The 25,763-nt window shown below is 39.9% G+C and overlaps 2 protein-coding genes across 4 annotated transcripts; both read left to right on the top strand.

The window, feature by feature from the left end:
* The first annotated feature begins 646 nt into the window (after nucleotides 1-646).
* Nucleotides 647-10,971, top strand: LOC144038616 (splicing factor U2AF 35 kDa subunit-like). 2 transcript variants are annotated; one of them, XM_077551239.1, is made up of 8 exons: nucleotides 647-739; nucleotides 1,808-1,895; nucleotides 1,988-2,054; nucleotides 5,570-5,619; nucleotides 7,351-7,449; nucleotides 7,536-7,669; nucleotides 10,522-10,614; nucleotides 10,713-10,971. In XM_077551239.1, exons 1-8 carry the CDS (start codon nucleotides 696-698, stop codon nucleotides 10,813-10,815), a joined length of 678 nt encoding a protein of 225 aa, XP_077407365.1. In that variant the 5' UTR covers nucleotides 647-695; the 3' UTR covers nucleotides 10,816-10,971. The 2 variants fall into 2 exon arrangements, with proteins under 2 accessions (XP_077407365.1, XP_077407360.1); XM_077551234.1 differs by having other exon boundaries at nucleotides 10,710-10,971.
* Nucleotides 10,972-12,254: 1,283 nt separating this feature from the next.
* On the top strand, nucleotides 12,255-25,230 carry cbsa (cystathionine beta-synthase a). 2 transcript variants are annotated; one of them, XR_013294355.1, is made up of 16 exons: nucleotides 12,255-12,409; nucleotides 16,421-16,695; nucleotides 16,822-16,928; nucleotides 19,137-19,271; nucleotides 19,381-19,460; nucleotides 19,558-19,762; nucleotides 19,857-19,948; nucleotides 21,086-21,211; nucleotides 21,290-21,374; nucleotides 21,482-21,587; nucleotides 23,197-23,274; nucleotides 23,382-23,516; nucleotides 23,599-23,707; nucleotides 23,824-23,908; nucleotides 24,446-24,872; nucleotides 24,907-25,230. XR_013294355.1 is itself a non-coding variant. In XM_077567368.1 (15 exons), the coding sequence occupies exons 2-15, from the start codon at nucleotides 16,427-16,429 to the stop codon at nucleotides 24,574-24,576; spliced, it is 1,743 nt and encodes a 580-aa protein (XP_077423494.1). In that variant the 5' UTR covers nucleotides 12,255-12,409; nucleotides 16,421-16,426; the 3' UTR covers nucleotides 24,577-25,230. The 2 variants fall into 2 exon arrangements, 1 of the variants encoding a protein (XP_077423494.1); XM_077567368.1 differs by having other exon boundaries at nucleotides 24,446-25,230.
* Nucleotides 25,231-25,763: the final 533 nt, after the last annotated feature.

Below are 25,763 nucleotides of genomic sequence, written 5' to 3'. Positions count from 1 at the left end.
ATGTCTTCTTTCTCTTTCTTTCTTTCTTCTTTCTGAATGATACAAAGATCCAGCAGTCCAACTTATATGTTTTCAAAAACACATTATACAGCATTAAAACAAAAGTAACATATAAGGAGGGGGAACATAAATAAATGACAATTCCAAATATACTCGTGTAAAAAAAAAAATTCTGCATGAATATAAATGATCAATTGACATTTCGTATTTGTTACTAATTTAAGAGACTTAAAATATGTCAAGCAAAATAAAAAATAATTTGAATAAAGGCCTTGAGTTAAGACAGTTACATTTATGAATGTAAAATGTTCCTAACAAAACATACAAGTTAACCATAGTTTTATTATTTTTTAGTTTTATTTGTTCTTAAATTCAAAAAGGGTAATATACGTTGTGTTTCGATTCACACACAAATAGTTTTCTATATCCTTCCAAAACGCAGCACTAATGCGGCAATAAATAAAAACAACTTTTCGGTACCGTTAGGTGGGTAAATATTGTGTAATATTTAAATTTTTAATATTCCCAATTAAAATAATAATAATAATAATAATAATAATAATAATAATAATAATAATAATAATAATAATAATAATAATAAAACATTGCAAAACCGTTCGTCGAGCTCCACCCTCTGCGTAATGACGTACTTCCTTACGTAATGACGTTTTCCTTACGCCCTCGACGAGCCGAAAATGGCGGAGTATCTGGCGTCCATTTTCGGCACAGAGAAAGACAAGTAAGTTTTCTTGTCTGTTTTGTTTAACAAGGCGAGAAAAACGCTTGACTCAGCAAGTACAAGTGGACTTTACAAGCTTGAACGGTAGCTCACTTGATAGCGCTTGCTTGCAATGAATTGGGATAGTTTAGTTGATAATAGCAAAATTAGCTAACGAGCTAGCCTGTGCTAACTCAATGAATGAAACAGGAAATCACGTCCGCAAATCTGCAGCAGCGAGGCGCTAAACTGTCTATTTTTAAAATGGCTTGTAAGAGCACATGTTGCTTCTGTCCAGTGTTTACGTGTAGCTTTGTGTGCAATCGCTAATGAAGTGTTTACCCAAATTGGCGGCATTGTTTCGTTTGAAATCACCTCAGACGAGCTGCAGAAGCATCAACATTTAACCACTTCTCACAGCCACCTCATTAAAATCGTTACTTTTATGGTACTTGTATAATTATATAGTCACAAACACATTACATGCATAAACAAAGTGACTGAGAGTCATTTTGTGAAAGGACCATCGCTTCGATTATAAACAATGCTAAAATGATGTTATTGAAGAATGCAAGAAAAACAAGGATTATTTTAGCATTTATTACTTAAAACACTGTCTCAGATATTTTATTCAAAACCATAAGCATATTTGCTTATGGTTGGTCGTGAGTCATTTCATTGTTTATGCTGTTCATGTTAACATAAAATGATGACAGTGGCTCTTTTGCCGTGACCGGCAACTCTCGCGATAGCGCTATTTTGGCGTGAACTTATTAGTTACAAGGCTTTGGCTTCACCAACTTCAAGTTTCAAGGCTCCAAAGCATTAAGCTGACAATAGCCTCATGTCGGAATGATATCTGAAAATGAATGAAATAGAAAAAAAATCAACTCAACTTTATTTATAGAGCCCACAAGGACAGTTTAAGTGATTTGTGGATAAGAATAATATAATGAGAAATGTTTGGGGGAAAAGAAGAAATTATCTGCAATGTCTACTAGATGTTTGAACATGAAGTGACCGATTTGAAAAGTAATTTTTATTCTACCACCAGAACGTATGTACATGATAGTCCTTCACTCCTCTCAGGGTCAACTGTTCCTTCTATTTTAAAATTGGAGCTTGCAGACATGGAGATCGCTGCTCGAGATTGCACAACAAACCCACCTTCAGCCAGGTGAGGATGATGTCGGTGAACAATTGCCACAAATGTTATCACCCCGTGCTGATTTGATTTCCTTTTAATTGCTCTTTTTTTTCTCCCTGCAGACCATTTTGATACAAAACATTTACCGGAACCCTCAGAACAGTGCACAGACGGCTGACGCGTCACGCTGTAAGTGCCCAAGCAGACGCGCGCGCACACTTCCTGTGATTTATGAATGTGCCAGCCACACGTGCGGTGTCGCTTGCGGCTCCACCGTGTGCGTAACAGCTGTCTGCTACACAGCACATGAGAACATAAACATCAACACGTCGTGTCTCGCGCCTTAGGTTGGAGAAACGCCCAGAACAAACGTGGGGTGGGGAAAAGTACACCACCCGCAGGCTCGGTTGTTAAACAGTAAACTGGACACGTGACTTAAGACCTGTTGGATTTTTGCATCATCGGACTTCAGTCCCCCACATTAGAAACACGCTATCTGCTCCACTGGCACTTTGCCGGGTGGCACATAGCAGTAACCAAAATCTGGCGTTTTGTGTTGACAAGAGAATGTTTGCTTTAAAGCCACACAAAAGTATTGATTTACTTAATCATATTTAAAATTTTGATTAGGGATGCACGATAATATGGGTGGCCGATAATTATCGGCAATTATCGACCAATTTAAGATTTTGATTAGGGATGCACGATAATATCGGTGGCCGATAATTTTCAGCAATTATCGACCAATTTAAGATTTTGATTAGGGATACACGATAATATCGGTGGCCGATAATTATCGACCACTTAAAGATTTTGATTAGGGATGCACGATAATATCGGTGGCCGATAATTATCGGCAATTATCGACCAATTTAAGATTTTGATTAGGGATGCACGATAATATCGGTGGCCGATAATTATCGACCACTTTAAGATTTTGATTAGGGATGCACGATAATATCGGTGGCCGATAATTATCGGCAATTATCGACCACTTTAAGATTTTGATTAGGAATGCACGATAATATCGGTGGCCGATAATTATCGGCAATTATCGTCCAATTTAAGATTTTGATTAGGGATGCACGATAATATCGGTGGCCGATAATTATCGGCAATTATCGACCAATTTGACGTTATACAGATGAACCAGATAATAAAGCAATCCGCCGATAATAGACTTGCCGCGTTGGTCCATCTGTTGTGGTTGTGGCTCAAGATGCGTCTCCACAAAATGTTACCCTCGCAGTTTTTTGTTGAATTTTTAAAACATGACTGTTTTGTTTTGGCAAACTCAAAATGAGTTACTGGTTGTCTTTGAAGCGGAGATATCGATACAATTCAGCTTCATGGTGCGTTACGAAAGTATATTTGTATTCAAGTTAATTTTGCAAACAATTAATCGGCTTACTTATCGGTTATCGACATTTGCACCTTCTGAATTATTGGTTTATCGGTACCGCATGAAAATACCATTATCGTGCATCCCTAATTTTGATGTCGGGCTGCTTGATTATGGAAAAAAAAATCACGATTATTTTGGTAATAATTAAAATCACGATTATTTAAAGCGATTATCTATTTTTGGGGATTGTTTGGATTTGCACATTAAGCTTAGAAGAATGTTATATTAATGGAACATTAAGCCTTAATATTTAATTTCAGTGCTGTTCAAACATGAAACAGACTGCAACCTGAATTTTCAGATGAATAAATACATTTTCATACAAATCTTACAGTGTACATGTATGTATAATTACTGATTAAATTTGAGTTTAAAAAAAATCGCAATAATCTAATTATAGAATCGTATCCGAATTAATCGAATCGTGATATGAATCGAATCGCCAGGTACTAGGCAATTCACACCCCTAGTGGAGGCTAATAATCAAAACCGTAATTGAATTTCGATTAATTGCACAGCCCTAATGTGCCGCACTTTCTTTCAGCTGTAGCTTTTTTTTGGAGTGCTCAAGAAATACAGTTGAGTTGGTTAAAAGCTTATCTTTATCAGCCTTCCGATTAGAAGCCTGACCTTGACACAGAACAAAAATTGGCATCTCTGTGCTGTTTTTCTGTGCTCAGTCACGAGGAGCTTTAGCTTGAGCTCTTGCTGGTATCAGGACAGGAAACACGTTTTGCAGCGCAAGCCAGGAAAGGCCTTTTTGAGATAAGATGACATTCCCGTTTTCCCTTCCCAGCTCCACATTTCTCATCTTTGTATGTCACAGAAGTTTACATTTTGTATTTCAGACTGTTTCCCCCTTGAACATTTACCTTCACAACCTTAAAAACTGTGCCCAAGTCTGCTGATGGTTTGCACTGTAAGTTCTTTTTTACCCTGAGGTGACCTAGGGGTGTGCCAAAAAATCGATTCTCATAAGAATCGCGATTCTCTGTGAACATTTTGTTAGAAACATAAAAGGATGCCTTGTCTATGATCTAAGATTGAAAAAAATTAATAAAAAATCTACATTTTTGCAAAGTCAAAAAAAATGTTCAATAAACACGCTTTAAAACATTACAACAAAGTTAAGATTGGCATTTCAACCGTATTTGTATTTTAGAAAATGTTGACTCTAATTTCTTCCCCCTCCTTTTTTTTAATACTGAAAATAAATATCGGCTCCAAATATCGCTTATCGGCCTCCTTGACTAAAAAAAAAAAAAAAAAACATCGGTTAGGGCTGTGCCCAAAAAATCAATTCTCATAAGAATCGCGATTCTCATTTAGTACGATTCAGAATCGATTTTAAATGTCCCAAAATCGATTTTATTTAAATTATTTTATACTGTCTTGCCTTTTGTCTGTGTGTGCCTTTATTTGGAGCGCTCTTCATGTTGTACCCGGTTTGGCCACTGAGGGGCAGTGTGGTTCCACGCGGTCTGATACACTGTTGTAGCCACATTAGAGAGTAGAAGGAAAAAGTCACAATCAAGTTATTCCAATAAAAGTTGTTTTTTTTGCAGCGTGGAGCCGTTCTTTTGAGTGATAAAAGTGCCGCGAGTATCGCGCTACTTAGCATTAGCGAGTCAGACTGGAGTAGATCATTACAATTCCTTGCACATCTATAAATTGAAGCAAAAATCGTTGTCGATCAAATCATTTTGAATAAGAAAAATCGTGCATATGCGAAAATCGATTCTGAATCGAATCGCGGGGCCAAAAATCGGAATTGAATCGAATCGTCCATCCAGCACTGACTGCACTTTTGTCGCACAATTTCTGGATCACTTTGACGAGATTCAGAAGCCGCGTGCAGTTTTCTGCCTAAAAACGAGTTGTGCCAGCGTCGATGCACAAAACATCTCGAGACCTTCATTTTGTTGATGCTGAACTCATTTCAAGTCAAAGGAGGAAGCGGCCCATGACTGCCCATGATTCATCTCTCCTTGGATTAACTATGACTCGAACCTCAACCAAACTTCCATGTTCTGCATACGAAGGCCTCTGACTCTCTGAGCCTGTTGGTTTTGCACTCATCCCACACTAAGCACACATTGTCCGAGCCACCAAAGCGGGTCGCTGACCCCAGATTGTGTTTGTAGGACTTGACCGTGATGTTCTACATGTTTTAAAACATTGTCCTGCCAGGAAGAAGACAAGCCAACAAAAAGAAGGAAAAAAAACACACAAGGCTGTTATTTCCCGTAGGCCGGTAGATTGTCACAGTCTTGTTGACGATGTCGTGTTGTCGCCGCAGGTGCCGTCAGCGATGTGGAAATGCAGGAGCACTACGACGAGTTCTTTGAGGTGAGCGACCTCATGTATGCGTGCTCCTTTTCCTTTTTTGTTGTTGTCCTAGTGTGACGTGTCGACCAGATCTTGTCTATTTGCGCATCTATCACACAACCGCTCGGGGATGGGGGTTGGAAGAATGAGTTCATCCAATGCTGAATTTGTAAGTTTGCCAATCATACAGAAGTCAACACTCGTTTATATCATACGGTCAATTTGTTCCAGCTTAGTCATTTGAACGGACGACAGTCAGTCCACGGGCCATATTTTCGTACGTTTAACATTAAAAATAAATTAGCGTTAGAAATGTGCTAAAAACTGTTATTGAACAGTTGAACATTGATACATTGAACATTTAGTAGACTTGTGTGTTTATTTTTCAAAGTCTGAAAACAGCTATTTTGCGCTTTACATCTCCTTTACACACACAAACACGCACACACAGGTTTGTTTTACTATCTTTGTGGGGCCGTCTCATTGACATAATGCATTTCCTAGCCCCTAACCCCAAAAACAATTGCCTACCCCTTGTTCCTTACCCTAACCTAAACCATAACCCAATTCAAACCTAAACTCTAAAACCAAGTCTTGACCCTCAAAAAAGAGGTCTTAACTTGTGAAATCCCAGAATGTTGGCCCCGCTATGTAACAAAAACAAGAGCACACACACACACACACACCAAAATGTGGTTTTGGATATATTTTTATTAGATTTTTTTTGTGTGGCAAAAAAATGTGTGTTTTGCTGGAGAAATGACGACTGAAGATTTTCAGTCCTTTACGGCACCAACCATTTCTGGGGGCATTAACGAGTCGGTGCCAAATAATGGCACCGATACTTAGTTGTCACCTTCTTCATAAGCCTTTTGTTGAGGGTTTCCAGCCATGTGCGGGTCTTCAACCTCGTCCTTGACATCTTTTGACTGCTGTTTAGTCTTGCTGTAGTGTTTCTCAATTATTTTCTGCTACACCCCTCAGAGGAAAAAGTCAATATTTCACTCGCCTCCAACTTTCTGCCGATCTATAAATAATATAATTTGTCTGTAAGAATCATAAAGGTACACCTCGCCGTGACATTGTATCCTTATAGAATGTTAACTCTTTGACTGGCAGACGTTTTCAGAAAAGGGATGCCGTGGGTGCCAGCTGATTTAAGCATTTTGACTGATCTTTCAAGGTCCACAGAAAATTATGTGTTTGGACTATGGAAACACAAATGAAAGATTGGACTCTCATCTTTCATCAGAAAAAAAAGTTTGTTTCTACCTTATTCCGTTTTTCAGTAATCAACAATAGAAAATGGTTAGTTTCACCTCTGTTTTGAAACAAACGTCTTTTAACGTCTTTGGCACTCCTCCATAGGATTTTACTAAACGTTATTTAACGTTTTTGGCAGTCAAAGAGTTAAAGGGAAAAAAAGAAATACAAATCTGCTGAACAACTTTTTTTTTTCTGCATTGTTTTTATGCTCTTACGATGAGCTTGCCACTGCCACCTACTGTAGTGGATGTGCAATTTCACGGTGTGTTTTAGTGCATGTTGAACCTCTTTTATTGTAATCAATAAACTATTAGAACAGGAGTTATATCATTGGTTAATTCGTTAGCGAGCAAACTTAAATAAAACAACCTCAATAAATTCAGTAATGAGTCATTAAATTAAAGTAAAAAACATTCCAACTGCTGGAATATGACAAAACATTGGAAAAAGAGGCTTGAAACCTGGAGTCGACTCTTGTTCATGCAGGAGGTGTTCACAGAGATGGAGGAGAAGTACGGAGAAGTGGAAGAGATGAACGTCTGCGACAACTTGGGCGACCATCTTGTCGGCAACGTCTACGTCAAGGTACGTTCGAGAATCGCTACATTGTTGACGTTTCCTTTTACGGGATGTCAACATCCTCTTCTTTTCTTCTCCAATTTTGTGCGCAGTTCCGGCGCGAAGAGGACGCGGAAAAAGCTGTGATGGACTTGAACAACCGCTGGTTCAACGCCCAGCCCGTCCACGCCGAGCTCTCGCCTGTCACGGACTTCAGGGAAGCTTGCTGCCGCCAGTACGAAATGGGGTGAGGAAGCACACATTCTTGGAACAGACACAAGTTTTCGGTCAAACCGGGTACATTTTGAGTTCAACTTCATCTTGAATTTGGAAGAAAATCCGGATTAAGATCAAATAAGATTCACTCATTGTCACACCCACCTAAGTGGGGCGAAATTCGATCTCCGCATTTGACCCATCCCCTGAGGGAGCGGTGAGCAGCAGCAGCAGCAGCCGCGCTCGGGAATCATATGGTGATCGAACCTCCCAATTCCAACCCATATTGCTGAGTGTCAACCAGAGCGGCAATGGGTCCCATTTTTATAGTCTTTGGTATGACCCGGCCAGGAATTGAACCCACGACCTCCCAGTCTCAGGGCGGACACTGTACCACTAGGCCACTGAGCTGTGGATTAAATACAGTCTAATTTTTATCGCTGGTCATAAGTGATGGCTTCATGAAGATTTGTGAGGCTTTGGGAAAGAGTTGCTTAACACAAGCTCTCCTGTGCCACCTAGTGGCCAACACGTGTACAACAGGCAGATAACCTTGTGCCTCAAGCTTTGACTTGAATTGCTCTGCTTAAAAGGGAAGTCAACCCAAAACCATTTGATAATATGTTCTCTGCCGGCCCACTTGTCTAAATATGATATTCTGGTTAATATTACGTTAGTGGAATATGAATTAAGCAGCAAAATCCAGCTGTTTTTTATCCATCTCAAGGGGCGGCCATTTTGCCACTTGCTGTCGACTGAAGATGACATCACAGTTGCTCAGGGTTCAGGCAATGAGCAATCACAGGTCAGCTGCTTTCTGAAGCTGAGATGTGATTGGCTGAGACCTGAGCAACATTTGATGACATCATCAGTCGCCAGCGAGCTATTAAAATGTCTGGATTTTGCTGCATAACTCTTATTCCACAAATGTCATATTAATCAGAATGTCATGTTTAAACCAGTGATGTCACATAGATCATATTATTGTCAAGAAATGTTCACGGATGACTTCCACTTTAAATGCTAGTACAAAAATAATAGATAGAATGATGGCCAGGTGACATTTTCTTAAAGTAGCTCTGAGTCTTTCCAGTTGGAAACGTCGCAGCAGTTTGATTTCAAGCCGATGACCGATGACAGTTCAAACACAAGTCAAAATTCTCACTATTTGTTTCTTAATGGCTCAAACTAAGTTTCAAAACCTGCACCTTATAGTCTTGAACTGTGCTTGAAATGTTGTAAATCTTCCCACAAATTCTTAGTAAAGAAGCAGAGTGGTGTCTGTGTTTTTTTTGTTTGTTTTTTTACTTGTCACCCTTGCAATGACTCTCGGTTCATTTTAGCCTCCAATGCTAAATTTTAACAGTCACTTACGGAGCCCGTAATGGTCCGTTTCCTCCAAACGTGCATCTTTTCATTGTCCCGCTCGGCAACTGCGGTCTGCCGAGCGGCCTTTTACTTTCTTACTGCCCCTCACATGAGATTCAAATGTGCTCGAGCCTTGCAGTTCTTTGCTCCTAAATTGAAAGGCACTTCTTCCACTTGAGCTTCTTTTTCTGTGGAATAATTTTTTTTTTAACCTGTTAATGCAGGCATTGCAGTCAATTAACTGCATGATGTATTTTATTTATTAGTAGTTCTACCTGGCAATTGATTTTCACAATAAATAGGTTGTTGATTTGACCACTGCTCATCCTTGTTTTATCATCCAAGCAGGCGGCTTCGTTTCGACCGGGTGGCATTTAGCAGCAATTAGAAATCTTCAACGACTCTGCAATTTTCACGATATAGCAAGCGTACGTTGTAGTTGTCAAATGGAATTCTCCAACACGCAATCTGTAACCTCTCACCACTGCTCACTAATTAGCACTGGACGGACCCAGGGTACGATGATGGTCATCTGTGACATCACTACACCTGAAGGTCTCGAGTCGTGCTTTATTAAATATTTCTGGGATTGCGACAAGTAATCGATTATCATATTAATCGACAACCATTTTAAATCATTCACTTCCAGCCATTTTCACTGAAGTAATCCTCTTCGCTCTCTTTTACTGGATTTGGACAGGTTTTGCAAGGCCCACAGAATATTGTGTTCTATTGCTATAAAAAATGGAACCTACTAAAAGAAAGATGTCTCTTCTTACATCAGGGAAAAAAGTATATTTCTATTTGTTTCAGTTTTGCAGAAATTAGCATTAGAATATAGCTACGTTTCATCATTATTGTCAAATCTGTTTAAAACTGTGGGTAAATTAGCTTTTTGCAACATGGCCTTGGCTGATCTCTTATACTCTGCTGCCACCTGCTGGCCGTTTTTGTAATAACAACCATTGCTTCAAGCGTTCTCTTCAGTTCAGAGGCTGCATCAAAGTCTTCTGCACGCTCTAGTGTAAAAAACACACACACACGTATAAATACGTTTTTGGGGACCATGATATTATTTAAAATAGATCGTATTTATACTTTTTGGAGAGCAAATAATAATCGAGTATTCGTTTGGAGCCATTTTTTAATTTCAAATTGTCCAAATCCTCTGATTTCAACACATCAACAGTAATTGTTCACTGATTTCTGTAGTCCTTCATGAAAGGAGATTATCTTGTGTTTAATCAAAATATATCGAAATAATGTATTACTTTGGAAAACCAAACCAGTAAACATAGTGCAACATCAACCCCCCTTTTTAATCACTATTTGAATAAGAAGTATGAAATAAACACTAATCACTGGTTAATAGACAGTAATCAGGGGAAATGCTTTTGTATTACACTTCAATGCAATCTTGATTCATAGATTGAATAATCGGTAGGTTAATCGATTCTGAAAATATTCGATAGTGACAGCACTACTATACAGTACGACGTGCTTGATGTCTTCCAGAGAGTGCACCCGAGGTGGCTTCTGCAACTTCATGCACCTGAAACCTATATCGAGAGAACTTCGGCGAGAGCTGTACGGACGCCGTAGAAAAAGGTTTGGGAAGCCCATCCGCGCCGCGATGCAGATCAGAGATCAATTACTCACTTTTCTCTTTTTGTCATGACATGATTTTGCTTTTTCTCTGCCAGCAGACAACGCTCGCGCTCCCGGGACAGACGCTCTCGTTCGAAGGATCGGCGACGGGACCGTGAGAGACGGAGGTCGAGAGACAGAGAACGCTCGGGAAGGTTCTGAAGTCGGACGACGTAACGCTCGACCAAAACCCCTCTCTAAATCCCTCACAGTGAAAAACAAAGTTATTTAGACTCTTGGTGAATTATCCTGTTTTTCTTTTATCATTTTTTTATGAACAGCTGGCCGCTTTGTCAATAAAACAGATTTGTTACTCTGCATTGTTTACTTCAGAAAATAACACTTCATTCCTTTGAAAAGGCACTCGACTGAAGTGAAGTGTGCTACGTGTGCTACATTCCAACATATGGGAAATAATTAAAACCAAATGGCATTTTGGAACTTGTGTGTTTGTGTGTGTAGAAGGGAGGCATCTCGTCTTTCTGTGAGTAGTCAACAAATGGTGCTTAAAAATCTGAAGTTTCACTCAAAATCATGATTGACCCAGTCAGTGGTGTCCAATATACATTTTACTTCTTACCAACTTTAAACTTTTTTTTTTAATTTATATTTGTGGGATGCTATCTTGCAAGTAATTTTATTCATGCAGCACTTTACACAGCAAGGACTTTACAAAAAATACACAAGCATACAGTTAATCTGTCTCATTGAGCCATTTTCACCAGTGAAAAGTTAATATTTTGTCCAGAATTAATTTGATAACTTATTTTTCATTTCTGGGTTTGGTTAGCAAACAGAGCCATGATTGGTCGTTTCCTGTTTCTTCAGCACAGGTGATGTCATCTTCAGTCGACAGCATGTGGCGACATTAATTTTTAAAAATATTAAGTGTTCATGAAAAATAGTTATCACTTTATAGACAAAATATTATCTTCATATACTGTTAAAAAAGGCTCAGTGAGTCAAGTGTCCCTTTAACTTATGAATACGTAGAGGTATGTCAAGCTATTTAATGTTTCAGTGCTTTTTGCATAGCTTGCTGCTTTCTAACAAGAAGCCTTTGGTTAAATTTGAATGTGTATTTCAACTGCGCTCTTCATCAGGCGTTCACATTTTGACATGAGATCAAGTTGACCGTAAGATGTTCTCCGAGGGATGTGGGCAATGAGCTTAGGTGTGTTATCAGCAGGCTGGCAAAGATGCAGAAAGGCGTAGAAGTGCACGCTCTTGGAAATATAAAATGGATCTAACACCAGTTAGCAATTTCCCGTTCAAATGGGCTTTTTTTTTTTTGCGTTTCTCTTCGCGTTTCGGCCACTGCAACGGCTTTTTGAAAATGTCTACAGGCAGGCAGCTCTTAACTGAAACGGAAGTGCATTCCATATATATTTTTTTAATTAAAGTTGATTTCTTAGCATCCGTAATCTAATAAATATCATCAGATTTTCCCATACGTCAAACGCCCCTTTCTGTCAATACACGGTCAACAGAGGGCGGGGACTGCTTGAGCCAATCCGGTTTCGAGAAATCTCAGTTCCTGATTGGTGGAAAGATGAAGCCCGACGCCCTCGCCGCAAACCAATCAGCGATGGCCCTGACGCTTACCCCAAAGTATACGCATCAAGTCTGCATGCTTCGACACGGAAGCTGCAAATCGGACGTCGCTCGCTGCTCAGTGTTGTCGCAGCATCTCTCGTGTGCTGCGCTTGTTCTGACATTTGAACTCAGTTTTGTGGGGCCACGTTTGAATAAATAGGTAAGTAAAAGTCATCGCGGTACCGTGAATGGAAACGTAATCGTGTTAAATGAAGACGTTTAAGCCGTGTACTTTACCGCGGCGGAAGCTGACGCAACATCACATCTCATCACCTGCGTGTCCTTTTAAATTTTGGGGTTGATTATTTGGCAGAAAGTAGTCTCCGGGATCTTTTAGCATAACGTGTATCATTTGCTGTCGTTACCTTAGTAAAAAAAAAATATATATATAGCGATTCTTTGTTTGTGGAATTTTCCCTTTTGTCAAAACTTAAGAATTTATTGTTTGAAAATGTGCTTTGTTGTGATGCAAGATTGCCTCATGAGCAACATGTTTTTGTTTTTTATGCTTTTATTGACCCCCCCATCGGCTTTATAACACGCAGCGGTCCCAATGTTTTTATTTGTGACGTTGTATGTCTTTGGTGTGCATTCCTGCTATTCGCGATGATCCCCCTTTGTCACATCTGTCTGGGTTGCAGCGTTGTGCTTTCTGCTGACCGTGCAGACTGAGCCGGGCCTTTTGTTTTGTTTTGTTTCCCCACATGAAAATGACTTTACCACATATTTTTGATTATATGGAGAGATGATTACGCCACAGATGATTTATAATATAATACACGGTATCAGTATAAAAATTAAGGATATTGCAAATGTACATCTGATTTAGCCTCTTTGGCACAAGCATACAAAATAGATATCCCCGTTGGAACCTACACACATTTTAACTGCCAAACTTGAGTGCTATATTCAGTTGTTCCCTGCACAGCAGATCACGTTTCCCCTTGTAACCAATGCCACTGAAGTTGGCAGCTTGGGCGCCATGAATGACATCTGTTGCTTTGAGTCAGGATGATTGTGCAGTTGTGCGAATAAATTCACACACCTTGGCAGAATTTGTAAGGTTGTATACCATTCTCTTAGGGACAGGCAAAACATGTCTTTTTAATGGGACTCTAATTAAACTGTAAGGCAATTTGCATCAAAATAACACAACTAAACAAAACATCAATAAAGGAAATAATTAAATGGTTCAGTCATCAGTCATATTTTCCCACCAAATCTGCCAATGTATTTAAACCTACTAGCACAACTATAAGTGAAAATGGAAGGATGTTTGAGAGCATTAGGTAAGAATGTCAGGTAAAGCATGAAGTCATATCATTAGGAATGGAAAAAAGTAGTCATTAATTCATATATTGCATTTTGCTGTTCTCATAATATCCAGAGAATCCGTCACGTATTCCATTTGAGTATGATTTTTTTTTAAACAATTATTTCCATAATAAGTTGTGTTTACCTTGTAATGACAGCCCATTACAAAATTTAGGATATGATTATTAAAAAAAAAAAAAAAGTTTTAAATTTAGTCATTACAACAGCAGTGACAATAACTTGAAACCAGTTGGGTGGGGGTGCCTGATGCAATATTAGCTTGATGAGCCTGTTCACTTTCGGTTTGACTTTGTTGGGTATCATTTATCTGATGAGTCACTGACTCTCTTAAGGAGATGTGTTTTTCCCTTTCAACAATGTAAAACCATTCCAATGTGTCTTACCCGAGGATGTGTCACAGCACATTTCCCACCTTTTTGGGGGACTTTTGAGTGCGCCAAGAAAAATCATGTGCTATTTATCAGAAGCTAACGCTAATCCATGCGTCCAACAAAACTCTATGTAGCTTTGCTGACCTTTTGACCTCTTTGATGTAGCGTTTCAAAAAGTGTACCAGGGTTTTTCTTGTATATAAAATTCAGAGGCGGCCACCTTATTTGCTCGCCACCTCCAGCCTGAGTAACATGATAATAGTCATATTCTTATTGGTAACTATTAATTCTTATTATTGGAACATAGAATTATTATATGTTGGCTGTAAAAAAATGAAAGCAAGTCAGTTGAATTTACAGAATACATGCACGCCATGGCGCATGGTCAGGATTAGGGATGTGGGATACCACTTTTTTTTCCTGACCGTAGTCACCGCGACTAATACCAAATACCGATACCACTAGTAAATAAAATTCCCCATAAATGATTTTAAAGAAAGACATATATATCCCAATATTTTCCTTAAAATTGCATGAAGTTAATGGCAACTTCGTATTCATGTAATTTCCAATTTCTTGTCCCTGATCGTGAAACGGCAAATACCTTAAAATAAGACTGTTATTGGCACCGATACCGACACCTGGTATCGATAGTCACCCATCATGGTCAGGATGATACCACCTGTGCCTCAACTTGAGCCAGGAAAAAACCCTGACTTGTACTGTAGTCTTGTAGCCCAACTCCGACTGTTGCTTGAAAGTAGCTTTGGATCTTTTTCCACCGTAGCTCCCAAGTCATTGGCAGAGGTACTTGGTGTGTGGGTGAGTTAAGCCGAACTGTGACGACTTTATTCGCAACGAGTAGTTCACTAATCTCTTTGGAAAATTACGTTGTTGTTTATTTTCAATTTTTCACACTTGATGCGTGTGAAAACCCTCTAGAGACGCAACTATTTGTATTCCAAACAATTGAAAAGTCTGATTGCATAATATGTCAAGTTGAATTAAATACATGTTTAAAAAGCAAGCACATGCCAAGAAAGTAAACAACGACGACGACAGTGTGTGCAGCCAACTGTGGAAAAAAACAGCCTGGGTTTAATCATTGTTGGCGTGACTGGACATGAATGGTTACAAAATATTTCAGTGTGCTCTTTTATGGAGCTGCCTTTTTTGCCATTCCGACGATTGCTCAATACTCCCAAATGAGAAAAACATGGTCCAAGTCCTGTTTCAAATGGGCTATTTCAAAGGTTGCTCAAAATGTCAATTTTTGTCTTGACATTTGAATAGCACAGTTTCTTGAACATGACATTTTAACCTAATGTGTGTGTGTGTATACAGAAGCGTATTCCATTCACAAAAAAAAAATGTTTTTCTGACAAATTTTGGGGGGGAGCTTTGTTTTTTTTTAGTATTTTTATTTTATTTTCTGTTTTTCTGAATATTCTTTTTTGTTTTACTGAATATTTTTTTTCTGTCAAAAAATATTCTGAAAAACAGGCTGAAATTTTTTTTTTCCAGTTTTTCTGAATATTTTTCTTCTGTCAAAAAATATTCCGAAAAATATTTTTTGCCATTCCGACTTAATTGCTCAATACTCCCAAATGAGAAATACATGGTCCAAGTCCCGTTTCAAATGGGCTATTTCAAAGGTTGCTCAAAATGTAAATTTTTGTCTTGACATTTACAGTTTCTTGAACATGACATTTTACCCTAATGTGTGTGTGTGTGTGTGTCTATACAGAAGCGTATTCCATTCACAAAAAAAAATGTTTTTGAGGGGGAGCTTTGTTTTTTTTTGAGTATTTTTATTTTATTTTCTGTTTTTCTGAATATTCTTTTTTGTTTTACTGAATTTTTTTTTTTCTGTCAAAAAATATTCTGAAAAACAGGCTGAAAAAAATATTTTCAGTTTTTCTGAATATTTTTTTTCTGTCAAAAAAGGTTATGTATTTTAAAAAAAGAGAAAAAAATATTTTAAAAAAAAATATTCCGAAAAACAGAGCTGGTGTTCTGTTTTTCTGAGTATTTTTTTTATTTATTTTTTCCTTTTGATCTCCAAGTGACTTGTTGCAGACTCGCTAATAGCTGAAACGGACACTTTCCCGCATACCTCCATATGCAATAAGATGGTCGTGTTTATTGACTGGCTCTCAATAAAGGAATGAATGTGTATACTGTATTGTGGTTTGTCCTCTAATCTCTGAGGGAAAACCCCTTTAAAAAAAATACTCTGAAAAACTGAAAAAAAAAAATTATTTTATAAAACAGGGAAAGATTATTCAGAAAAACAGAGGAAAATATATATTTTTAAAAACAGGAAAAAAATACTCCCAAAAAACAGGGGAAAAAATATTCAATAAAACAGAAAAAAAATACTCAAAAAAATAAAGCTCCCCCCAAAAATTAGTCAGAAAAACAGGACTTTTTGTATATTTATCTATTTTTGTTCTTTTTCAAAGCAAGCCATGCCGTCAGTTCCCATTTCCAAAGAGAGCCATGTGAAACCCCCCATCTGCCCCCACACTGCCAAGTTATCTCACCAGACCAACGGTGACGTCAAACTGCGTGAGGGTTTGGTCCCGCTTAACGGGCTTGGCACTGCGCCTGCAATGGAGGACAATGCCGAGCCTAACGGTGGCATTCAGAGGAAATGGATCCGTCCGGACCTCCCTAGCCGCTGCAAGTGGAGCCTAGAAGCCTCACCGGCAGAATCACCTCATGATCAAATTCCACGGTCAGTTTGCTTCTTTTTAGACATGTGCAAAGACCCCATTAGTGTTTTCCGACTTCCATTCTTATTTAGTTGAGAATGACCAAACTAAATGTTTATGATTTTTGTTTGTTATTCTTATGATGACAGAACGCCTGCGCCGACCATTCTTCCGAACATTTTGCACAGGATCGGTGACACTCCCATGGTGCGGATCAACAAAATCCCAATCGCGTTTGGACTCAAATGTGAAATATGTGAGTCTCCGTGCACACAAGTCAAGAGTTAGTCGCCCATTGCGAGGTGTTCGGCACTCGTTTTTCAGTATGGCCTGAAGACTACATAATGTTTCGGAAATCTGGTGCCACTTTACAACCATGGTGCCCTTATGAAGGTGTTCTGCATATCTTCAAATTTACAAATCGTTTGTAAACTATTCATTTACTTTTATAATTGGCTTTCAATGAGAAATTTTGGGCAAGTTAAAATTATGCAAAGTTTCATTTATCGGTGATAAACTAAATCTCAAGGGGATGCTTATTGTGAGGTACAAGTAACGATTATGTAAATTATAATCTCAAAGTCAAACTCATTTTTGTTTTACTTAAGAAATAGTATATGATTAAAAAAATATATTATAGAAAGGCTTATGCATTAATGGTATGAAACAACTTCTAGAAATAATTTTAAAATTGCATGCACACATTTCCATATCCATCTAGAAATCTTGACAACCAAAATGTGTCAGCTATTCACAGTAAGTGCAAAATTTAAACTTAAATTAGCTGCTAATATAATTGTCAGCTGGTCATGAAAAGCGGCAGTAAATTGTGTAGAGTAAATTTTACTCTAAACTGAGTCCCACTCAAATAGAGTAAGTAAGAGAGTAATAATAATAATAATGACAAGTTTGCTCTATACTATTTATTTGGTTGTTACTAACATAACCATGAGATTCATTTGTCAAAAACTTTATTTGGACGTATTGTTATTTACGTCGCAACGCATTCAGTGCACAGTGACGTAGAATGGCGGCGGCGGCACTCTTGACGAGCAATGAGTTAAGCCTCGTAGCGTTCCTAAAGAGACAACATGCGATCGGGAGTCAACCTCAAAAATGAATCTCATAGTTACATTAGTAACAACTAAATCAATAATATAGAGCAAACTTGTCATTACAGTCAGGGTTCCTTTGAAGGTCATGAGTTCGTTCCTCAACCCTTGAGTGACTTTTATTGTTTTTTTTTTAAATTCTTTATTTTTACTCTCTTCCAAGTGTAAATTTTACTCTAAAGCTGAGTTTATTTGGTCCTATTTAGTGAAATTTACTGTGGTATATTTTAGCTAAACCGCAAAAAATCTAAATGAGATTATCATTACTCTGCATAAACAATTAGCAACCCATCTCCAAATATTAGCATGCATCCAATTAGTTTGTTCATCTCACTAGAACATCTGAATAAACAAACTTAGTGACTTCACAAACATGTTTTTTAACTGCAAATTTGAACATGGAATTACTTAACTCATTCACTCCCAGACAATTTTACTGAAGCAACCTCCTTTTCTCCCGGCTGTTTTACTGGATTTTGACTCGATTTGCAAGCCCCACAGATTTTTCGATTTGATTATTTTTGTTCTATTGCTATAAAACATCAAGAAGAAAAAGTATATTTTTATCTGTTTCTGTTTTGCAGCAATTAGCATTAGAATGTAGCTAAGTTTCATCATTATTCACAAAATTGTTTAAAACACCGGGAAAGAGAGTTTGTTGCAACATGGCCCTGGTTGATCTCTTATACTCTGCTGCCACCTGCTGGCCGTTTTTTTGTAATGACTGCCATTGCTTTAAGCCACCTCTTCAGGTCAGAGACTGCATCAAAGCCTTCTGTATACTCTATCATATAAACACAAACGTATATAAATACGTTTTTGGGACCATGGCAATATTTAAAATATAACTTTTTTTTTTAAATGTTTTTGGGAGCAAATGAGTAAACAAACAATATGTGAAGCAGACAAGCGTTGCTTCTGCAGGAGTTACAAAGTTTCTGACTGCATACATAGATTGGAAGCGCTATTTTGTTTTCTCTCTCTCTCAGTGGCCCAACATTTTTTGCGTTAGCTTCTTAGGGCAAAGCTATGGTTCAAATATTCACAGTGTGTAATTATTTTTGTTTCATGTTTAGTTTGATAGTCAACGTCAACTGGGAGTGGCAAACACCATTTTGAAACCTCTTTTTTGAAGAACTGCTCACTAACTGCCAAACTATATCTGGCGAAGTGAGTTGATTGAGTTTGGCCATACAGCTATCGTACTCCCAATATTTGCTTGTAATTTAAAGCAACAAAAAAAAACATCATAAAGAAAAAGCCGTGTCAATTGTATCACAAGAAACGGTGTCATTTGGTAGCCTTAGTATACAACCAAAGTTGTTTGCGTTCTTCCTCCATCACGTGTGTAGTGGCCAAGTGTGAGTACTTCAACGCCGGCGGCAGCGTCAAAGACCGGATCAGTCTGCGTATGGTGGAGGACGCAGAGAGGGCGGGGCTCCTCAAACCGGGAGACACCATTATTGAGCCCACCTCCGGCAACACCGGTAATCGAGCACACATGCTTGCGTTCGCAAGCGCGCGCGTTGCTATGACAAAAGGTATTTTAATGAGCGGAAAGCAGAAGCCTTGTAAACCTTGTTTGCTTGTGTCGAGGTATCGGATTGGCTCTGGCCGCGGCTGTCAAAGGCTACCGCTGCATCATCGTCATGCCAGAGAAAATGAGCATGGAGAAGGTGACGCTGACACTCACTTCCTCTGCACGCTTGACTTGTTTGCGAACATTCTTCAAACTCTTTTTTTTTTTTTTTTTTTTTTTTTTTTCCGATGCAGGTGGACGTCCTGAGAGCGCTTGGAGCCGAGATCGTCCGCACGCCCACCAGCGCCCGCTTTGACTCCCCTGAATCCCACGTGGGAGTCGCCTGGCGCCTGAAGAACGAGATCCCCGACTCGCACATCCTGGATCAGTACCGCAACCCGAGCAACCCTCTGGCTCACTACGACAGCACGGCTGAAGAAATTCTGGAGCAGTGCGGCGGTACAGGACCTTAACGCCATGAGAAAGAAACTTCACATACAACATTTGGACAGCATGTTGGGATCCCTTGCTTGATACTTTTCTGTCTTGATAGGTAAACTGGACATGCTGGTGGCAGGAGCCGGCACAGGAGGAACCATTACAGGCATTGCCCGCAAACTAAAGGAGCGTTGCCCCAACGTCAAGGCAAGCGATTTCGATAGGGTTTATTCTTGACATCGCCTTGCGTATCGGGGGTCGAGGGCAGCAACCTAAGCAGGGAAGCCCAGACTTCCTCTTCCTCTCCCCAGCCGCTTCATCAAGGGGTGTCCCGAAATTCCCACGCAGGTTGGGAGACAGGCTCTCCAACGTGTCCTGGGTCGTCCTCAGGGCCGCCCCCCAGGTGGGACATACCCAGAACACCTCATCAGGTCCAGGAGGCATCCTAATAAGATGCCCGAGCCACTTCATCTGCCTCCTTTTGACATGGACAAGATTCCCAAACTCATCCGCTTGAAGACTCCGCCCCCCTTTTCAGACTGAGTACCAACTGAGCCACCAGCTCAGTGGCCTAGTGGTACAGTGTCCACCCTGAGACTGGGAGGTCGTGGGTTCAATTCCCGGCCGGGTCATACCAAAGATGATAAAAATGGGACCCATTGCCGCTCTGCTTGACACTCAGCAATAAGGGTTGGAATTGGGAGGTTTGATCACCATATGATTCCCGAGCGCGGCTGCTGCTGCTGCTCACCGCTCCCTCGGGATGGGTCAAATGCGGAGATCGAATTTCGCCCCACTTAGGTGGGTGTGGCAATCAGTGAATCTTATCTTATCTTATTGTCTCATATTTGGATGTGCTGATTCTCATCCTAACTGCTTCACACTCTGCAAAACATTCCACTGAGAGTTGGAGATTACAGCTTGATAATGCCAACATCATCATCTGCAAAAAGCGGCGACGCCAGGGCTTTGTCATCATCTCTTTGCGTCGTACGGATTTTCAGAAAAAGCACAAAAGCTTAAGGTTCCACAGAACAAGTACAAATGGGATCATTTCTACATAGTGGGTTCACACTATCACTGTTGCAGTTTTACCCACCAACAATCAACAACCACTACCAATTGTTAGAATTACCTGGACTCTAGTTTGTCCTTTTACCCACAGTCAGCTGTTATAGGTTCCAACCCGGAACAGGATAATAAGCGGGTTGGATGTCTGGACATGTCCAACAGCTCTTTGTCACTATTTGGACCAACGAAAGATCTTCAATTCCTTTGTTAGAAGAATGCGTAAATATGACGTGTCAGCAGTCACCGGGACAAACTTTGACATTTTGTCTGTAGATTGTTGGTGTCGACCCAGTAGGCTCTTGCCTCGCGCAGCCCGAAGAACTGAACAAGACGGATAAGACCCAGTACGAAGTGGAGGGCATCGGCTATGACTTCATTCCTACAGTCCTCGACAGATCAGTAAGTTGCACCAGCCTTTTCTTCCTGTGTTTGTCTTTGTTTGTGATAACCACTGACGTCTTGATTTGGTGTTGTCAGGTTATTGATACCTGGTACAAGTCCAATGACGAGGAGTCCTTCAATTTGTCCCGAATGCTGATCAGGGATGAGGGCCTGCTTTGCGGTAAGCGGCTGCACCGGCCAACCAGAAACATACTTGAAGTAACAGTAAATATTATAAACCACCATGTTATCTTAAATTGGCAGTGAAAGTATTTGTGTGTTAAACAGGAGGAAGCTCCGGCACCGCCATGGCAGCTGCCGTCAATGTTGCCAAAGAGTTGAAAGAAGGACAGCGCTGTGTGGTCATCCTCCCAGACTCTGTCCGAAATTACATGTAAGGGGCCAATTTAGAAACAATGAATTTGGTGCTGCAATGAAGTACATCTGAATAGTCACTGACAGCAAAAAAAAAAAAATCTAAATTATGCCACTTAACACGTGGGCAGTATTTTATTTTGAAATGGCTTGGTCAGAACCAACAAAAAGCCAAAAAATGGTCACAATAACGCCTAGGGGCCGTTTCTCAGGCTCCCTCTCCGGAATCGAACCCTGATTCCCACACGCAGAAAGTACCATCGAAAGTCGACTGAGACGTCGTCGCCGCCGCGGAGGGCCGGCGATCAGCTCGAGGTTATCGAGGGTCACCAAGAGGGCCGGGCCGGCGAGCGGGGCTAAACCATGAAGTGTAAATCCACCCTATGTGTCACGTGAGGTGTGGTATTAGGACCCAAACGTAGACTCAACACAGGAGGCGGGAAACAGAGTGAAGGGCTGGATTCATATGGCCTCGAAGAAAACACTTGACCGAGAAACCTTGATTGAGAAAGCAAGGCTGTATGCATGGAAGCAAACTTGAACCCATGAAAGCACAGCTTGCGTGGAAGAAAGCTTGCATGGAAAAGTTGTGATGGGAATCCTCAGCGTTCTGAGAAAAATCTTGACTAAGGAATCTTGCTAGAGCAATACACAACTTTATATCCCAGGCTTCTATGACAAAATAAGAGTCACAAATAGGTCCTCGTGTTTAGGCCATTACAGGACCATATCAACTGCATAGTAACTTCATCACCATAAGGCATATTATAACTGACCACAAGGGTTATAGCAACTGCATTGCAACTGACAACATCACAAGGGGGTAGCAACTGCATAGCAACTGACAACTTCATCATCACAAGGGACTAGCAGCCACATAGCAACTGACAACTTCATCATCACAAGAGACTAGCAACTGCATAGCAACTGACAACTTCATCATCACAAGGGGCTAGCAGCTGCATATCAACTGACAACTTCATCATCACAAGGGGCTAGCAGCTACATAGCAACTGACAACTTCATCCTCACAAGGGGCCAGCGGCTGCATAGCAACATAGGGACATAGTAACTGCAGAACAACTGACATTACAAGGGACAGCAGCTGCATAGCAACTGCCAACTTCATCACAAGATAAATAGCAGCTGCACTGCAACTGACAACATCACAAAGGACATAGTAGTTGCAGAGCAACTGACAACATCTCAAGGGACATAGCAACTGCGCAGCAACTGACAACATCAGAAGGGACAGCAGCTGCATAGCAACTGACAACATCAGAAGGGACATAGCAGTTGCACACAGCAACTGACAACTTCATCATCACAAGGGACATAGCTACTGCATTCCAGCTTCAAAATATACTGGAGATGTCATCACATCATAACAATACAATGACCCCATGAACCCAACCCAAAAGCACTCACATATGACCCAACCCAGTCATAACACTGTGTTCATCCTGTGATTGGCGGGTGATCAGTCCTATCCCCGTGGCCCTGAACAGTATCATTAGTATAGAAAATGGATGCCTGTACCTTGCAGCATCATTTCGTTAGTAATAGATCAAACTGACTTTGATTGATGGTGAACTATGATCAAATGATTTTAACAATTCTGCTACAAGGTCCAAATTCCTGAGTGACAAATGGATGGTGCAGAAGGGCTTCCTGAGTGAGGAGGAACTGATGGTGAAAAAACCCTGGTATGTTGAAAGTTGCATTTTCATGCCGAGCACATCTCAACATGCAGACCTTTCACTATGTATAAAGAACGTTCATTAACGTCTACAGTGTCTCTCTCGTTGGTCAGGTGGTGGAACCTAAACGTGCAAAATTTGAACCTGTCCGCACCTCTCACCGTCTTGCCGACTGTCGGCTGCCAGAAGACGATCAAAATCCTCAAAGAGAAGGGCTTTGACCAGGCACCTGTGGTGGATGAGTCAGGGTGTGTGTCACCTGGAGCACGTAAACGGCAAACGGTCGCCACGGTCAAATGCTTCATTGTGTGTTTGTGTGCATGTGCGTAGGGTAATCCTGGGCATGGTGACTTTGGGGAACATGCTGGCTTCTATACTTGCAGGGAAGATCAAGCTGTCGGACCCGGTTAGCAAAGTGATCTACAAGCAGTTCAAACAGGTTAGACTCAATTACTACGTTTGACTGTTTTCATAGTTCCCGTCAAGTCCAAGTCTAACTAAAAATCTCGTACGTCTGTTTTTTTTCCCCATTGTCTCCTTGCCCCACAATTTTAGATCCGCCTGTTGGATAACCTGGGAAAGTTGTCCCGAATTCTGGAAATCGATCACTTTGCCCTTGTGGTTCATGAGCAGATCCAATGTAAGTTGTCTAAACATGCTAGTGTGGGAAAAGTGTTTTAGATCACTAAACGTAGGCGAGACTTATTAACGTTCACAATTTCAAACACTTCCCAGGTGTCTTAAAGAGGAAGTCAACCTTAAACATTTCTTGACAATAATATGCTATACGTGACCTCACTAGTCTAAGCATGACATTCTGATTAATATTAGATTTGCGGAATATGAGTTGTGCAGCAAAATCCAGCCATTGAGGGATTTAGCCACTGTGCTAACTACAGCATGGATGCATTTTTGCTATGTTGAATAATAAGCATTGTTGTTAGAAAAAGAGTGAATGCCTGTAGTGCGCAGACAGATAATGTGCTACGCTGAGGAAAAGGAAGCGATGTGATATTCATTCGCATATGTCATAAGTTGAGGTAGATAGAATACATTTAGCTGTCACACAAGTTATTGACGTTGCTATTTTGAAAGTAGAAAAGATGCTGTATAAATGGTTTTATTTATACAGCACTCCTGCGCTTGATTCTTTCCTCCTCTTCTACGTCTGTTCCAGACTTGGCAGACGGCTCTTCCAGTATAAGGCAGATGGTCTTTGGGGTGGTAACCGCTGTCGACCTGCTCAACTTCGTCACAGGCCGTGAGCGGCGGGAGCGGTCTTTCTCAGACTCGACGGACGAACAGTGACTCTGAACGATGCAGTGCTTGTACAGTTCCTACGGCGTCATAATGTATGCAGACGTGTTAATTTTGTCTCAAATATGGTAAAGATGATTATGGTTTAAGTGTATGTTAACGGGAGTCTTGAAAATGAAGGCTATTTTGAAATTTCTTACGCCATTCGTATAACTCGAGAGTTGTTTGGAGAAATTGGTTGTTACACTCTTAAGTATGCTTGCTCTGCAGAAAGAAAGTTGTTTGTTCTAGTAGAAAGCTTTTGTTAATATTATTGTACACAATTGACTCTTTATGTTCGGGAAAAGGCATCTAAGAATTTTAAGTTATGCTCGGGAAAAGGGATCTAAGAACGTAGACTCTTTAGATTTGTAATACATCACGATTAGACAGGCTGACATGTATTCATTTCTAGTTACAGTGCACGTGTTTGTTGCTTGTGCGTGTATGCAAAACATTTATTTTGAGTACACTTTATGCGTTCAACACAATGACGCTAGTTTTGTGGTGTTGGGGGAGAAAATTATTTGTATTTACTCATTTTAGTGTTATTGATGTTTATGGTTTGATAGTACATTCGGTGTACGCTTTCATTAAAAAAAAATGTCATGCATCTTAAGCTTGCTATGGAGGACCAAGAGTGCCCAAATAAAATGAATAAATGTATCATGAAGTATTTGCGTATTTATTTTACTATGTATTTCAATATTTAACTCTGTGTCTCATCTTTTTTTTTTTTTAAAGTAGTTCAAATGTTAGTTTTTTTCAGCCAACATTTTGCTTCCCACCCAGTAAAGAGAAACCTCTTTTACTTTGCAGACAGTTTCAGCTGCCACTTCAGACTTTTGTCAGAGCTGTCACACTTCCTGTGTGAGACTGAGATGAGTCTTAGAAGTAAGCAAAAATATGAATTTTCTTTTTACTGGAAAGTATTTTTGTCTGAAAAAAAGAAACTTGAAACATATTTTCTTATAAATGTATGTAATTTTCATCCAGATAATGAAAATATTAAACTATTGAAATATGGAAAAACATATTGGAATAAACTATTGGTTAAATATTAAAATAATTTTAATAGAGTAGTACTGAAATATTCACTCTTACAAAAATTAGAGTAGTACTGTACTGAAATATTTACTGATATTTTCGTCGCGCGTATGTGTAGTGTCAAGATTGTGCACTGGAGGCGCTCTTTAAAA

Source organism: Vanacampus margaritifer, chromosome 1 (genome assembly GCF_051991255.1).
Source record: "Vanacampus margaritifer isolate UIUO_Vmar chromosome 1, RoL_Vmar_1.0, whole genome shotgun sequence".
Lineage (NCBI taxonomy): Eukaryota > Metazoa > Chordata > Actinopteri > Syngnathiformes > Syngnathidae > Vanacampus > Vanacampus margaritifer.
Note: the sequence above shows the minus strand (reverse complement) of the source record. Positions and strands in the feature narration are given on the sequence as shown.

What these genes read in the sequence shown, in the direction of transcription:
- LOC144038616 (XM_077551234.1), top strand. Translation starts at nt 696, where the DNA reads ATGGCGGAGTATCTGGCGTCCATTTTCGGCACAGAGAAAGACAA. An exon ending in TTCGGCACAGAGAAAGACAA is followed by an intron (nt 740 to 1,807) that starts GTAAGTTTTCTT and finishes CACTCCTCTCAG; the next exon opens with GGTCAACTGTTCCTTCTATT. An exon ending in TCGGCAACGTCTACGTCAAG is followed by an intron (nt 7,450 to 7,535) that starts GTACGTTCGAGA and finishes TTTTGTGCGCAG; the next exon opens with TTCCGGCGCGAAGAGGACGC.
- cbsa (XM_077567368.1), top strand. Translation starts at nt 16,427, where the DNA reads ATGCCGTCAGTTCCCATTTCCAAAGAGAGCCATGTGAAACCCCCCATC. An exon ending in AATTCTGGAGCAGTGCGGCG is followed by an intron (nt 19,763 to 19,856) that starts GTACAGGACCTT and finishes CTGTCTTGATAG; the next exon opens with GTAAACTGGACATGCTGGTG. An exon ending in AGCGTTGCCCCAACGTCAAG is followed by an intron (nt 19,949 to 21,085) that starts GCAAGCGATTTC and finishes TTTTGTCTGTAG; the next exon opens with ATTGTTGGTGTCGACCCAGT.